This window comes from Scomber scombrus, chromosome 4 (genome assembly GCF_963691925.1).
Source record: "Scomber scombrus chromosome 4, fScoSco1.1, whole genome shotgun sequence".
Classification (NCBI taxonomy): domain Eukaryota; kingdom Metazoa; phylum Chordata; class Actinopteri; order Scombriformes; family Scombridae; genus Scomber; species Scomber scombrus.
Window position 1 is genome coordinate 14,982,290 of NC_084973.1, and position 14,488 is coordinate 14,996,777.

At 45.5% G+C, this 14,488-nt stretch overlaps 1 protein-coding gene across 1 annotated transcript in view; it reads left to right on the forward strand.

Moving 5' to 3' along the window:
* The window catches only part of setbp1 (SET binding protein 1), a 35,993-nt gene that overhangs the window by 14,330 nt on the left and 7,175 nt on the right, over window positions 1–14,488 (forward strand). The window contains exons 3-6 of the mRNA XM_062417312.1: window positions 7,954–8,375; window positions 8,758–10,686; window positions 10,802–11,009; window positions 11,103–12,168. Of these exons, the coding sequence (XP_062273296.1) occupies window positions 7,954–8,375; window positions 8,758–10,686; window positions 10,802–11,009; window positions 11,103–12,168 (3,625 nt within the window). The remainder of the gene's footprint in view (window positions 1–7,953; window positions 8,376–8,757; window positions 10,687–10,801; window positions 11,010–11,102; window positions 12,169–14,488) is intronic.

The following is a 14,488-nucleotide window of genomic DNA, read 5'->3' on the forward strand; positions in this document are numbered from 1 at the left end:
ATCAATTAATTAATCAAAAAACATCATCAAGAAATACACTGATAGTGAAAAGAATGAATTTGAATTTACTTTGTTTTTTGCTGTCAGTTCAAAATCTATTGGTGTAATTGTTTTTCCTCTCAACACAATAATGAATGAAACACTGATTTGAAAAAATGCAGTACATAATGCAGAACATGATAACAATATATGGTTTATAACATTTCTAATGCCGGCAAAATGTAATCATACAAATTATTATAAAACTGGCAAGGGATTTCCAAATATTGTAATATCCACTGTGTGTTGTTCTGCCTGGTTCTCTGCTGTATTTGATGTCTTTGTAGCAGGCTTTGTAAAGTAATCTGTCTGTAGTTCTGCTGTTTATTTATGCTTGTTGCCTATTAAGTACGAATTCGGACATGAATTAATGATATAAATCTGTCTGTCTGTCCTTCTGTCTGTGTGGTGTCCCTTGGGGCGGCTCAGACTAAACAAACAGCTGTGTTTATGAAGCAGGGAAGAGCCACGAGGGTCTTCTGTTTAGTGGTCCATTTCAACATGCACACACAAATACACACTCCCAAATGCCCTGCGCTCCTCATCTTTTACCTGCCCTGCTCTGTTACATTTTTGCCCCCTTGTGTTTTCTGCCCTGAGCCGTCTCTCTCGCTCTCTCCCTTGGCTCCCTCTGCTCAGTGCAATGCTCAGTCGCTCTCAGACCGAGAGGAATGCCACTCCGTGTGACCTCTCACCTATAACAAGGAGGGGTGCCGTTTTAGACGAGGGAGCGAGGGGGCAGCTGCAGTCATGTGCCCATGCCTGGAAGGAAACACACATACACACACACACACAAACACACACACACACACACACAGTCCTAGGTTGTTAGCAAAAATGCACACACACTCAAATTCTTGCATAGTTGTGTTTGCACCTATGCAGCTGTAGATGTGGTGCACTGCTTCTCCCGCTTCTCTTTGTGACTGTCTGAGAAAGTGTAGGATGCTGCTTTGGTCTCGGTGTGAGTATCTGTGTGTATGTCAGTTTGTGTATGTGAACGCACGAGTGGAGTGCAGCCTCGCACAAAGGCGTTATTGTTGGGGTGAGGGGGCCTGAGGGGAGGCGGGTAGTCTGATTGGTTAAGACTATTGTGTCTCACTTTGCCCATTCTCCCTGTCACTGAGGATGTCATTACAGTGGTTCTCTAACTTTCTCTCGCTCCCTCTTGCAAGCTGGGGATCATCTGAGGACTTGAGATACTCACAGAAATATGTAGACTAAGCAATGAAAGTGTTCCTTTACAAGCTGTAAGCTTGAAGTGCGCACACTAAAGTCATTATCCAAGACATTATCGAGTATAATTCTTTTATCAGCAGCTGTTTTCAAGCATCACTTGCTGCAAAACAATTTGCTCCAGTTGTGTTTCAACTAACTATTTTCCTTTTTTGGTTAATCTGTTGATTGTTCATTAGTTGTTCAATCTATGAAATGTCAGAAAATAATGAAAACAGAAAATGCCCATCACAGTTAACCATTTTGTTTGAAAAGATAGAAACAGAAACTCTCTCTCCAGTATGACTTTGTATTGACTTAATCAGCAAGGGAACATGGGAAAGATTTGATATTTTAATATGCAGTATGATAGAGCATCAGATGTTTCCCAAACATCTAAACAAACATATACACAATGTGGTAATGTTGTGTTGCATATAGCATAACGAACTACCCAGCGAGGCATTATTTTTGGATAAGTAATCAGTGAGTGGGGCTTCGCAGTTTGAGACCGCTGTTTGCCAGAGAGGAAGTGTTTAATCTCAACACAGCTTCTGTCTTGAATTACCCATCATTCTACACAGGAAGTCATCCCTTAGGATTTAGAGCAGCTCATTGGCTGTTAATTGTTTCCTGTTGTACAGAAGTGGTATGATTGGGTCATATGGTGCACAGAGTACGGTGAACAACACGTTCCTTTGATTTTATACTGTGTGTTGCGCACGTGTGTATAGATGTGTAATTTATTTACAGCATTTTGTATATTCATGAAGCACTCTGACCTGTAACAGGCTTGGGGGTGGCAGTCTCTAAGCGTGTGTATATTTTCTTTGTGCTGACTGAAATGCATAATGCTGTCACTGGTTTTTAGTCTGCAACCATGAAAGGAAACGATTGGTACATAATCGCTGCGTAATAATCACTATGAAAAACTCTAATGTGGTTCTTAGTGCCATTCACAAGCAGGACACACATTTGCCTGCACACACACACACACACACACAGCGTTAATGCTAATAGCGGGGATTAGATGTATACTTTGTGTAGCATGTAAATGTGTCTATCATTACTGAGCAAGAGAAAACCTCCAGTTGGGCAGTAATAACATGCTTCGGGTCAGCCAATCACAGGCTGTTGTTCAGATTGAGTCATCTACGTCCTGAGCGTGTCTGAAGAGAGTGTGACAAGGAGACTCTTGGGTGTTTCGCTGCTATCTTTAGGAGCACTCCAATCTGAAGGATTACTGCTGTAGACGTAGGAGGGAACATTTTACTTTAGACCAACTGCTGTGCATTAAATCTGGCCACTGCTTTACAGTTAACTAAAGGACAAATGTACTAGATAGAGTGCTTCACCATGCCTGGCAGGGAAGGTGTACCATATGTAGAAAAGAAAATGTTGCTAAAAGAATGAATTTTTGGCCCAAATAACCAAGTCCTTTTTATGCTAAATCTTGGCTGTAGGCTGCACACATAGTTGTAGAATTGCAGCAGTGGAAGTTTTGAATGGAGCCCAATTTCTAAACTTTCCCACCCAGCTTTCCCAGAAGACGATTTGGCTGGCACAGATGCCACCAGATTTGAGATAGTAAAGTATTGGCTCAGGCAGCACACGCTGAGTGAAAACAGACATACAGATCCACACATACACACACACATACACACACACACACACACACACACACACACACACACACACAATTTTAGGCAGTGGGCCTGATCCCAGTGATCCTCAAACTGTCCCACCTTGACAGCCCCTCCCCTTTCCTCCCCCGTCTCCTCCCTCTTTTCTCTCCCCTGCTGTGGGTCTCCTCAGGCGCATGAATGGAAGTCTTTATTCCCGGGAGAACTGGTGGGAAGAACGAGAGAACGTGAAACAGGGATGGGGGGGTGGTGGCAGGGAGGGAGGGGGAGGTCTGTGAGAGTGGCCACAAGATCAACACGGTGCTACAGCTCCTCTTTTCTCCTCCATCGCTTTTCCCTCCTTTTCTCTGCACACACCCCCTCCTCCCCCTCTTCCCTCTTCTTCTACCCCGTTTTAAGTGCTGTGGACACAAAGCCGTGTTAGTATTCATGGTGTTTGTTTGCAGAGGAGCTGTGTGTGTGTGTGTGTGTGTGTGTGTGTGTGTGTGTGTGTGTGTGTGTGTGTGTGTGTGTGTGTGTGTGTGTGTGTGTGTGTGTGTGTGTGTGTGTGTGTGCAGAGCTGTCAGAAACACAGATCACAGGGAAGCAGCGCTCTGAATGGAGCTGGAGAGAAGCGGACATGGAAGGGGGGTGGGGGGCTGGGAGAGGAGGTGGTGGTAGTTCCCACAGGGTGAGAATGGTCAGCTCCAGAAAAGAGAAAAGAGGAAGAAAAGGAGGGATGAGATGAGGAGGAGGCGGGTGGCGTGGGGGGGGGGGGCAGTGCAATGCACCAGGCCACAGGGGCAGGGGGAGACAGTATGGTGTCAAAGCCAAGGAGAGTGTGTGTGACAAGGAGAGAGAGAGAACGAGAGAGGATCATATCGATCATAATGTTTCAGAGGGAACTAGTTGTAATCGGTTCTAGGCACCTCACTCCTTGTTTTTCTGCTGGTCCTCCTCTTCCCTCCCTCTCTGCTGCTCTCATTCTTTCAGTAGCCCCCCCCCTCCCCGTCCCTACTCACCCACCCACCCACCTTCCCCATTTCTCCCTCTCTCTCTTTCTGTGCCTCTCTCGCTCTCTCTCTTTCTCTTTGTGTGTCTGTCTGGACAGCTGCCCAGTTCCATACACAGGGAAAAATGAAACACTCTAACCACCGGGCGTGCTGCCAAATAAAAGGCTGCGAAAAACTATTTGAAGGGCAGCGTGTTTGTGTGTGTCTGTGTGTGTGTTTGTCTGTGTCTGTGTGTGTGTGTGTGTGTGTGTGTGTGTGTGCCTGTGTGTGCCTATGTGTATGTGCGTGTGTGTGCATGGAGTTTGTGTATATGTTTGCCGGTGTATATGTGTGTATGTGTGCTAGGTTGTGAGATTTGGGTGTGCCTGTTTAGGGTGTTCTTTCCCAGTATAATGGTGCAGCCAGAGTGCTCTGTGTGTGAGGGAATAGTTCCACTCGGAGGTTCAGTTTATTCAACAGTGGAAAACAAGAGGCTGCAGGAGAGGAAAGGACAGGAGGGGCCATCACATACCTCCCTTCACGTCAAACTGGAGGAGAGAGGAGTACAACCCTCTACATCCAGATTGCTGTTTTACCACAGCCTGCCGAGTCTGAATGTTACATTCAGACAAACACGTATTTGTCGGTAAATATATGCTGACTAGTTTGCAAAGTGCCTTTCAGTTGGGTGATTGCAGCACTTAGTCACATATTATCCATGACCTCCTTCACTGTGCTCTGACCTTATCTGATGGTTACATCACCGGTGGAAAGGAATGTGTGTAGCTCCATATCTGCCAGTGTTCGAGTGTTGGAGAGCCTTTGTGTGTGGCTGACTGAGACCAATCCATGTTGTTACAGTGCTGACCCAGAGGAGGACATCCTAGAAATAGTTGTTGACCTAGCCATGGAGTATGACCCTTAACCCCTGAACACAGCCCAGAGAGCCTTGAGGGAGTCTGCCCTGTAATGCTAGATCAGATGAAATGGGTTGAGGACTAAAAATGCTTTAGGTCTGTCTATCTCATATCTCCTTATCTATATTTGATCAGAGGGGACTTGTAGAAGACAGACAGTGTGGAAAAGGTTGAAACCTCATAGCTCTTGTGCTTGTGGTTTGCTACAGGGTCAGAGTCCATGCCAGTGCTAATTTCCTGACCGCTGCCCCCTGCTGTAGGCCAGCAGTAGCACACGGGGACCGCAATCCTTATTCAAACAGCAAGACAGGAGCAGGGCAGTATATGTACAACAGAGAAATATCTGAATCTAGAGCTGCAACAATTGGTTGATTGATGGGCAGATAATTAATTGCCAGCTCTTTTGATAATTAATTAATCATTTTGAGTCATTTAAAAAAAAAATATCCTAATTTTTAAGGATCCCGCTTTTGCAATGACTATATTCTTGTTTATTTACTTAATCAATGATACTACATTGTAAGTTGTGGACTGTTGATTGGGACAAAACAATACATTTTAGGTTGTTTGAAACAGTGATCAACATTTCTCATAATTTTCTAACATTTTATACACCAAACAACTAATCGACTAATCGAAAAAATAATTGACTTATTAATTGATAATGAAAATAATTATTAGCAGAAGCAGTCCTAAATTCATCTGCCAAGTACAGCAATGTGCTTCTGTGGCATTAGCACAGCCGTGCAGAGACTCAGTTTTACATGACTGGACCTATCGTGGGCAATGTAAAATAATACAATAGAGAAATGTGTGCACAGTATAATTATCCTATGAAAACCTGCCATATTGTAAGTGACTGAGGGTGACCTAGAGTGAAAAGGCAAGGGCAAAAATGGCATGTTTTCACCCCGTGTTGACAACAACAACTATGGCAGTCCTTTAATTCATATGACCACTATTTACATTCATGTGTGTGAATATCAGACAGTTAGTATGTTTTCCCTGGAATAGCTTCATGGATTGTTTAAGGCATAGAGGAGGAGAGGGTGGTAGAGGGGAGGAAACTAAGAACAAAAAGCTGAACTGGTGCCAATAACCCAACCTCAACCGGAAAGGAGGGATGGGGGGGCTCTTTTTTTCTTTTTTTTTCTTCTTCATTTTTCTTCTCTTTATTTTGTCTCACTAGTAGTAGGGAAGGTGTCCATGCCTCCTGTCTTTATTGTCTGTCTGTGGTTACTTTGTGGTTAGTGGGGAGGATACATTTTGTATGTGTGCATGTTTATGTGTATGTCAGTCTCAGTCAAACCACCTCCATCTCTCTGTCTGTCTCTCTTTCTGTGCCCTCCTTTAACCTGAAGCAGCAGGTAGTCTAGGACAGGTTAAATGGGAAAGCATGTGTGTATCAGGTGACTGTCATCTTATCCCTCTGTGGACTCCCAGTATCCCTTCTCCAGTGTCACTGTGCACACTCACACACATACACAGAATTACACTTACACACATACATCTCAGAATTAAAAGGATACCATAGCGTTGTGTTCAATAGATAAATGAGTAGATGAATGAGAGTGTGCATGTGCATATATGCGCATGCACTTTTGGGCATTGTTAATCATTTACTCTTCTCAGTGTTTGCGTGTTTGTGCGAGTGTGTGTTTTCATCCATGCACTGAGTGCTGTGTTACTCAGTGTTCACGTGTGTGCTTGTGTGACCAATAAACAGCCTCTGCAGCCAGTGTGGAAAGACAAAATGAGTGTCACTGCCTGACTATTGATGGGAGAGCAGGAAGAGAAAGAGGAGAGTAAGAGCTCGATGGAGAAGGGGTAGAGGAAATAGAAAGTGGCTGATGACAGGAAGGCAGGAGTGGACATTGGCAGAGTAAAAGACTAGATGAGGCACTTATTTCTATAAGTACACTGTGATGACTACATGATATATTGAATGTGTGTGTGTGTGTGTGTGTGTGTGTGTGTGTGTGTGTGTGTGTGTGTGTGTGTGTGTGTGTGTGTGTGTGTGTGTGTGTGTGTGTGTGTGTGTGTGTAAGTGTGTGTATATTTATTTGGAAGCAGCAATAGCAAATCATCTGTCACTGCTGATTCATCTTAAGTAAAATTGTTGCCCTGGCTGTACACCTTAAAAGTGTTGAACACTGTTAAACTTAGAAACATCATGTGCTTTCATGTATAAGAGAAGGATTCAGTTAAGCATTTAAAATGTGTGTATCAACTGTATGCATGGTGAGAGTGTTAGTGTGTGTATGTGCTTGCATGCCTGTATGTACATGCTGAGAGGCAGGCCTGTGGTTAAGTTACATCTCCCTGTAGCACAGCAGAGCAGTGTCTTGTTGCGTCATACTGAGTCTGTTAATAACAGGCTAAACCACAAAGGCCATCCGCTGCTCTATTTTTCATATTCCAGCAGACACTGATTATGCATCAGTGATACATTAAGAAAGCTACTGGTGTACAACACAGTATATGAAGCGTTTGTATATTTAGTGTTTACATGGACAAATGTAACCTCAGAACTGAGTGAAGGTTGACATCAGACTTGTGGCCATTTGCTGGAAAAAAGTAGATAAACAAACAATAACAATAATTAAAAGAATACAGTGCACATTTTATAAGCAGGTGAGTGTTTGACAGTGTAAGTCACAGTTATGAACAGTACAGTGGAGTTGTCAAGAAAATAACATACAGTAAATAAATCTGGATCTGGCAATGTATACTGCAAGTGTAGTCAGGGACACAGCTGAGCTAGGCTACCGTGTTTAATACTGTGTGCAGTCAGACACCCCCACCTTCTTCCCTCCAGCTCTCACAGCATGCAACATCCTTGCCACAGGAATTTAATTGCTCTGTAAACAAGCCTTTTGTTTTGTTGCACACTGTTTGCTCATGCACACAAGATGTATTAAAAGCCTCAGTCCTGCCGTGAAAGGAGAAGAATGTCATATCAAAGCACAACAAATCACTGATTTGATATTTGCTGAGAAAAAGAAACTGTTTGTGAACTGAATGGTGTGCTTCATAAGCATTATCTCTATGTAGGCTGATTTTAGTTGTATGATCACATTATCATTATCAAATCATTCTGTCAAGCTGTCTTGTGATTACAGTATGAATGTAGTAACCATCGTTGTTTCTTTTCTCTGTCATCCACAGACATATGAGCGCCAATTCAGAATGCCTGAACAGAGAGAGGGAGGCCTGCTGCAACTACTGGGAGATCACACTCCACCCAAACACCAGCTTCGCAGCTCCCTCCTTCCTGCACACACACACTCTCACATACAGCAAACACAGCACACACTCACGCAACAATTCCAACACATTCATGCACACCAACACCAAATCAATCCTGACTGGATCACGTCGACAGCACCTTCTGCATCTCCAGCCAATCCTGCAGATTCTGAGCCAGCCAGAGAACTGGCAGGAGCTGGTAGAAGCTCTTTGCTTGATCCAACCCCACTTTTCTCACGAACAGTGACACAAAGCCCCTCACCTCAAAGGTCCCTGACTCCCGACCTGCAGCTGCCAGTAGTTACTGATGCCAGTATTCTCAACCTGACCTCTCTCAGCAGGTATGCTTCATTTTTCCATGTGGTGGTTCTTATGATTGCACAATGCACTGGGGGAAAGTCGATGCAGTGTTATTTTGTAATATTTGCAGCAATACTCTATATTGTAATGACAGTGATTACATTTTTTATTTGACAATGCCATTTGCTACAATAATAAAAAAAATGATAGCACAATATCTTAAAAAGAATAATTGAATCGGGGCTCAATTGTCATGATAGCATCATATTATGGGAGTCCTCTGGTGATACCCAGCCTTGAGTATGGTGACACACAAAAATTGTAAATGTTCTGGTACTGATTTTATTGTATTTGTGAAATGAAAAACATATTTTCTCTTCTCATTCCACTCATCATTATTCCTCTGTGTACACGTCTCTCTAGGGGAAGGGGTTTGCAAGAGGTCAGTGAACAGCTCTTTGGGAACATCAAGAGGAAGTACGGCAGGAAGGACTCCCAGAGGATGCTCTGTAATCCCCACAGTGCTGATACACCATGGGGAAGACCGCCAGAGAAAGGATCGGAGAGCCCTACTAATTCAGAGGATAGGCAGAAGTACAGGCAAGAAGAGACAGCTGAGCGATTCCATGAAGAAAGAGAGGAAAGGAAAAAAGAGGAAAGAGAGCGAGCGATTCCTGGGAGGAGAGGAGATGAAGAGGACAGAGGGATTCCCATGCTGACAGAGGAAGGGAAAGGAAGAAAGAGGCGGAGGAGGCCCTCTTTTGACGAGTCATTTTCTGTAGAGGAGCAATCACAGCAACGGCAAGACTCTGACACTACAGAGAAGCACCAGCCAGGGCCCCCAGAACCCAAAGTAGCACATAAAATGGAGACTCACAAAAATGATTCTAGACTCACAAGTCAGGCTGATGTCAGTGGAGAGAGGACAGATAAAGGCGATAAACGGGAAAAGGGTGAGAGGGCTGACAGGGCAGAAAGAGGAGAGACAGTTACAAGTGGACCTGACCCAGAGTTAGCTTTGAGCATAAATAGAATGAAAAAGAACCCAGTGGGTCGTCCTAAGATCAGTGCAGACACCCTAAAACACAGAGAGCCCACTAACAACCACATCAACAAACCCAATCTTACCACAAATCCCAGACTACCTAGCCCAAACCCCAGCCCCAGCCCCAGGGGTAGCATCAGTCCTAGCCTCAGCCCTAAACCCAGGGCTAATCTTAGCCCCAGTCCTAGTCCTAGACCCAGGATGACCCTGAGTCCTAGCCCCAGCCACAGCACCAGCTCCACAGCCAGCTCGAGACCAACCAAGGCCAAGGATAGATGGTCCTACCTAAAAGCAAAAAGCCACGCAAGCCTCACGTCACCCCAGAGGGACAACCGAGGTAGCCCATTGGCCTTAGCTGATCCACCTTCAGCCTTCCCCATCACCCCTTCTAGCCCTCTCTACACCAACACTGACAGCCTGACTGTCCACACACCCATTAAGAGGAAACGAGGACGCCCCAAGAAACAGCCCCTCCTCACAGTGGAGACCATCCACGAGGGCACCTCCACCTCACCCCCAAGCCCACTTGCACAGGACACCTCTGCAGGGCTAAACCGCAGGAGAAAGACACACACACTAAATACATTAGCGCAAATGGCCTCCATGACCCCCAGCGCCAATTCTAACAGTCTGAAACTAAAACGTGGCAGGGGCCATTCCAGACCGGTGAACAAGATGAAGCTTGGGAAAATGCAGAGCATCCTAAATGAGATCCTTTCAGGTTCCAGTCAGAACGGCACTCTGGCTCTGAAGTCATCTTCTGCCCCTGTTACCTCAGCTATGAGTGCTATGGCTTCTACTATCGAGGCACGGCTGGGAAAACAGATAAATGTCAGCAAGAGAGGAACCATCTACATTGGTAAGAAGAGAGGACGCAAACCCAGAGCAGAAACCCAAGGCTCCAACCCTCCAAAAGCCACTAGGGACAAACCCCCCCTATCTCTCTCCTCATCTAGTCTCTATGAGAGCCCTGTAGTGCCTTCCACCACCTCTTCTCCCAGCTCCAGTGCTCCTTCCCTAAGAGCCATCCACTCTGATGCCACTATGCCCAGTCTGCAGCCCATCTCAGCCCTGCCCTCCAAGCCAATAGGCAGGGGATTCCTCTCTGGAGGGTGGAAACTGTCTCCTCCACGCCTTCTGGCTAATTCACCCTCCCACCTGTCAGAGGGGGCATCAGTGAAGGAGGTGACCCTGTCCCCTATCAGTGAGTCCCACAGTGAAGAGACTATTCCCAGTGACAGCGGGATTGGGACAGACAACAACAGCACCTCAGATCAAACTGAGAAGGGCCCTGCCTCTCGACGCAGGTGCAGTACATTGAAGCTTGATTTTATGTCTTTTATACTTGAATGTGATTTTATAAATGCATTAAGGTTATGGTTTTTGATGTGATTTATAGTATTTCATGTTGTGTTTATACAGGTACTCATTTGATCTGTGTGGGTTTGAGGCTGCGGAGGCAGCCGCACTGGAAGCATCCGGCAGGGGCAGCAGAGCACGATGTGAACGGCAAGTAACTGCTGTGGACAACTTCTTGTCACAGCAGGAGAAGAAGCAAAAACATCATCGGCGGAAGAGGAAGTGCCTACAGACCCGGGATCATCTTCACTTTCTGTCTGAACTGGAAGAGGTTAGACCTATCTTTGACCAAGCTTTGTAATATGCAACTGTGTATTGTATGATGTATTTTCCTAAATGTTTCCCCTTTTCAACCTTCTTCCAGGTTGTGCTAAAGCTCCAGCAGCTACGAGTGTCTCACAGACGATACACCTGCTACCCGCAACACCCATATCCCTCCATTTTCCGCCTCAACTTCCATCATTACTACCCTGTTACCTATGACTCCTATCCCTGTGACTCCGGATCGTACCTCCGCAGGAGTGCTGATCTTAAGGCTAAGAGGAGACGTGGCCGTCCAGCCAAAGCCAGCGAGCCAATCACATCCAAGCTGCCTTTTGTTCAAGGATATGGTTATCCGCTGGCAGGGGGAAATTACTATGCAGCACCGTATGCCATGCCTTACGCACCCCCTCTGAGTCTGGGCTACTTTCCTCCAGCTCCCCAATTCTACCTGCCCCACCACTCACTAGGACCTGCACCTCCATCTCCCTTTATGAGGCCTGCTGTTCCCCCTCCTAAAGCTTTCCACTCCAGTGGACACTCAAAGTTCCAGCCAGGGGCCAAGCTCCGCAGCGGCAGTGGCCCACTTCAGGTGCCCTCTGTAAGAGGAGAGGGCTTGGGACCCCTGGGCAGTGGAAGTGCAGGAGGTCTTGGAGGGGTTCGCCTCCATAAGAGGAAGCACAAGCACAAACATAAGCACAAGGACGAACCCCTACTTTCACCACGAGACCGGCATGAGTTGGGTGGGCTCTTCAGTGGAGCTAAGACCAATGCACGCCTCAGCATGCTGAGTGACAGGAGGGACTTAGCCAGTCAGGGCCCTTCAAAGCCTCTGGAGAAGCAGAGGGGCAGTGGTAGAGGCTCAAGCCTGGGATCCAGCTTAGGGATGTTTGAATTGGACCAACTGTCCACACACTCTCTTGCTGACAACCAGTTCCACTCCCGTCAGACTGGACAGCCAATAAACAGCCTCATGAGCAGCTACAGTAGCCAATCGCAGCGGTCAGAGTCAGCATCTGTCCTCTTTTTGGGGTCACAGGAGGACGAGTGTGGTGGAAGGAGCAGGAAGACAAGGTTCCCTGTGTTTGGAGATCAGGGCTTAATGTCATTCCAAACTGCCAGGCAGGAGCCAGGACAGATGAACCAGTGCTCGAGTCCCTCCCTCTCTGGTAAGAACCACTTACATTAGGATTACCTGTTCATTTTTAAACTACAGTGTGTATTTACACTAGAGAGCACTCCCCTTTTGCCGTGATCAGAAACCATGATGGGGCCACAGCGGGAATGGCTTTCCTTTTGACATGGTAAAACGCATAGCTTACTTTGATGATGTGTTGGAGGTTTGAGGTTATCCAAAGCTGCAATAACAGCCCGTTTCTCGCTTGTCTTCATCTTAGCAGTTCACTTATGGCTACACTTTCTGTGGCTACCTCTCAATAAAAGCCATCCATGATTTACATGGGGAAAGCTTCTAATATGAAGTGCTTAGGAAGGACGTGTTCAGCTGAAAGTAAGGGTAGCTTAACATAGCATTGGACCACATTACAGATTCAATTGTTAGGCAAAGGAGAAATCATAAAACAGTGAGACTCCTATCTGTTAGATTAAAGTAGGAACAGGGATATAGATGTGAAGAAACTACATCTGACAGTGACTCCTAAAGTTGACAGTGTTTTTAAAATTCTGCTTTAGTTTCAGTCAGCTGTGTGACCACAGATTTAGCCAATGAGATACTTGTGATGTTGGCATCATCAAATGATGTTGTGCTACATCAAAACAGTGGAAAAATTACACATATATAGTTGAAAGCATTACAAGCCAGTTATGTATAATCTTAACCTGCCAAGGTTGCACAACATAGCTAAATTGGGACCATGTTGCAAAAATAATGTCCAATATATTATTTGGTTCCTTTGTGGTAACAAGCTTGTTATTTTCTGGTATAGAGACTTAATCACATATTTAGTTAGAGCTAATAGCTTTCACCCATTTTAAATGCAGATGCTAGCATACTCTTCAAGGTGTTTCCTTTTTATAAACATCATATGTACAGCATTATCAGGACTTAAAGCAGACAAAGAGGCAGAGTAGCCCAAATTTCTCACTACCACACTAATGTGTATTTTGGTACATTCTGTATTCTGCTGTCTTAGAGCACATCTGGCTGGGGATAGAGAGAACGTAATGCATGGATGGAGACGACTATAATTCACCAATCTCTCCTTCCTCCCCTCCCTCCCTCCCTTCCTCCTCTCCTGCCAATGCCTTTGCCAGAGATATATTATTCACACAGTGTGATTTATTTTCTACAGACACGCCGTAAAAGGCCCTTGCCTGTGTTAAAAGAGCTGGCTGGCAGCCAGGGGTTTAATGACTGGGGCCTAGTCCAGTGGCGGGGAGGAGAAGCCAGGGGCTCAGTTAGAATACACCCCCACCCCAGGGGATCCAGGACGGATGACTCATATACACACTACCCCCCCCCACCCCCACCCACCCCCTCCCAGCCCTTTTCTCTGCGGCTCTTGCCCTTACTTTCCTCCTTTCCCTGTCTCCCACAATCCCCACTATACTCAGACTTCCCCTTGTTCCTCCACCTCTTCCTCCCCCTCCCCCTTCTATCTCTCTTTCCTTCTTCCCTTTCTCTTTTTGCTTTTTCCCTTGTCTCCCCTCCCCCTCGTTCCCCCATTACCCTCTCTTTTCCCTATTCCCTCTGCCCCTCCTTTACCATGACTTACTGCTTCACTTCACAGCTTTAGCCCAATTAAAATACAAGCGCTTGTGCATATATGCGTGCCACACAACCATACATGTACGCATACACATATAGATATAGATCCACTCTGATACACACAAACACACACACACACACATCCAACCACAAGCAGATACAGATGTAAAATTCATGTAAGTCTTGTGAGTTTATAAGTCATTTCTTCATATAACTAATATGTTGTGATTTTAACAATTTCATTTTTCGTATGCATGTGTATGTGATTATCTGTGCACGCATGTGTGTTTGCCTCCACTAATCAGTAGGTCTCACTGCAGCTGACAATAACAATCTCTCATATTCATATTTGCATAAAAGCAGGTAATCTTCCACTGACTTAATGAGAATAATTTCCTTTGAGTCACACGACACGTTCAAACACATGCATGCACGTTCATGCAGAGAAACGCTCACTTTCACAAAATAACAGATATCAAAGGTCACTTTATCACATCTGAAACCTGGTTGCAGCCACTGCAGGGGCAGTGGATAAGTGAGCATGTATCTCTGTGTAGTAGTGACTTCCTACTCCACAGAGAAACAGGTCCTCAGTGCTATACGGCCCCTCACACTGCTGAAGGTCACCGATTTTATGTTCCGTGTATGCAGCTCATAAATTTCTGCTACTTTGTAGTGTGTGTGAGTGTGTGTTTGTGTGTGTGTGTGTGTGTTTGTGTGTGTGAACTGAGCTGAGCGTGTGCACTCTTCTGTGTAGCTCA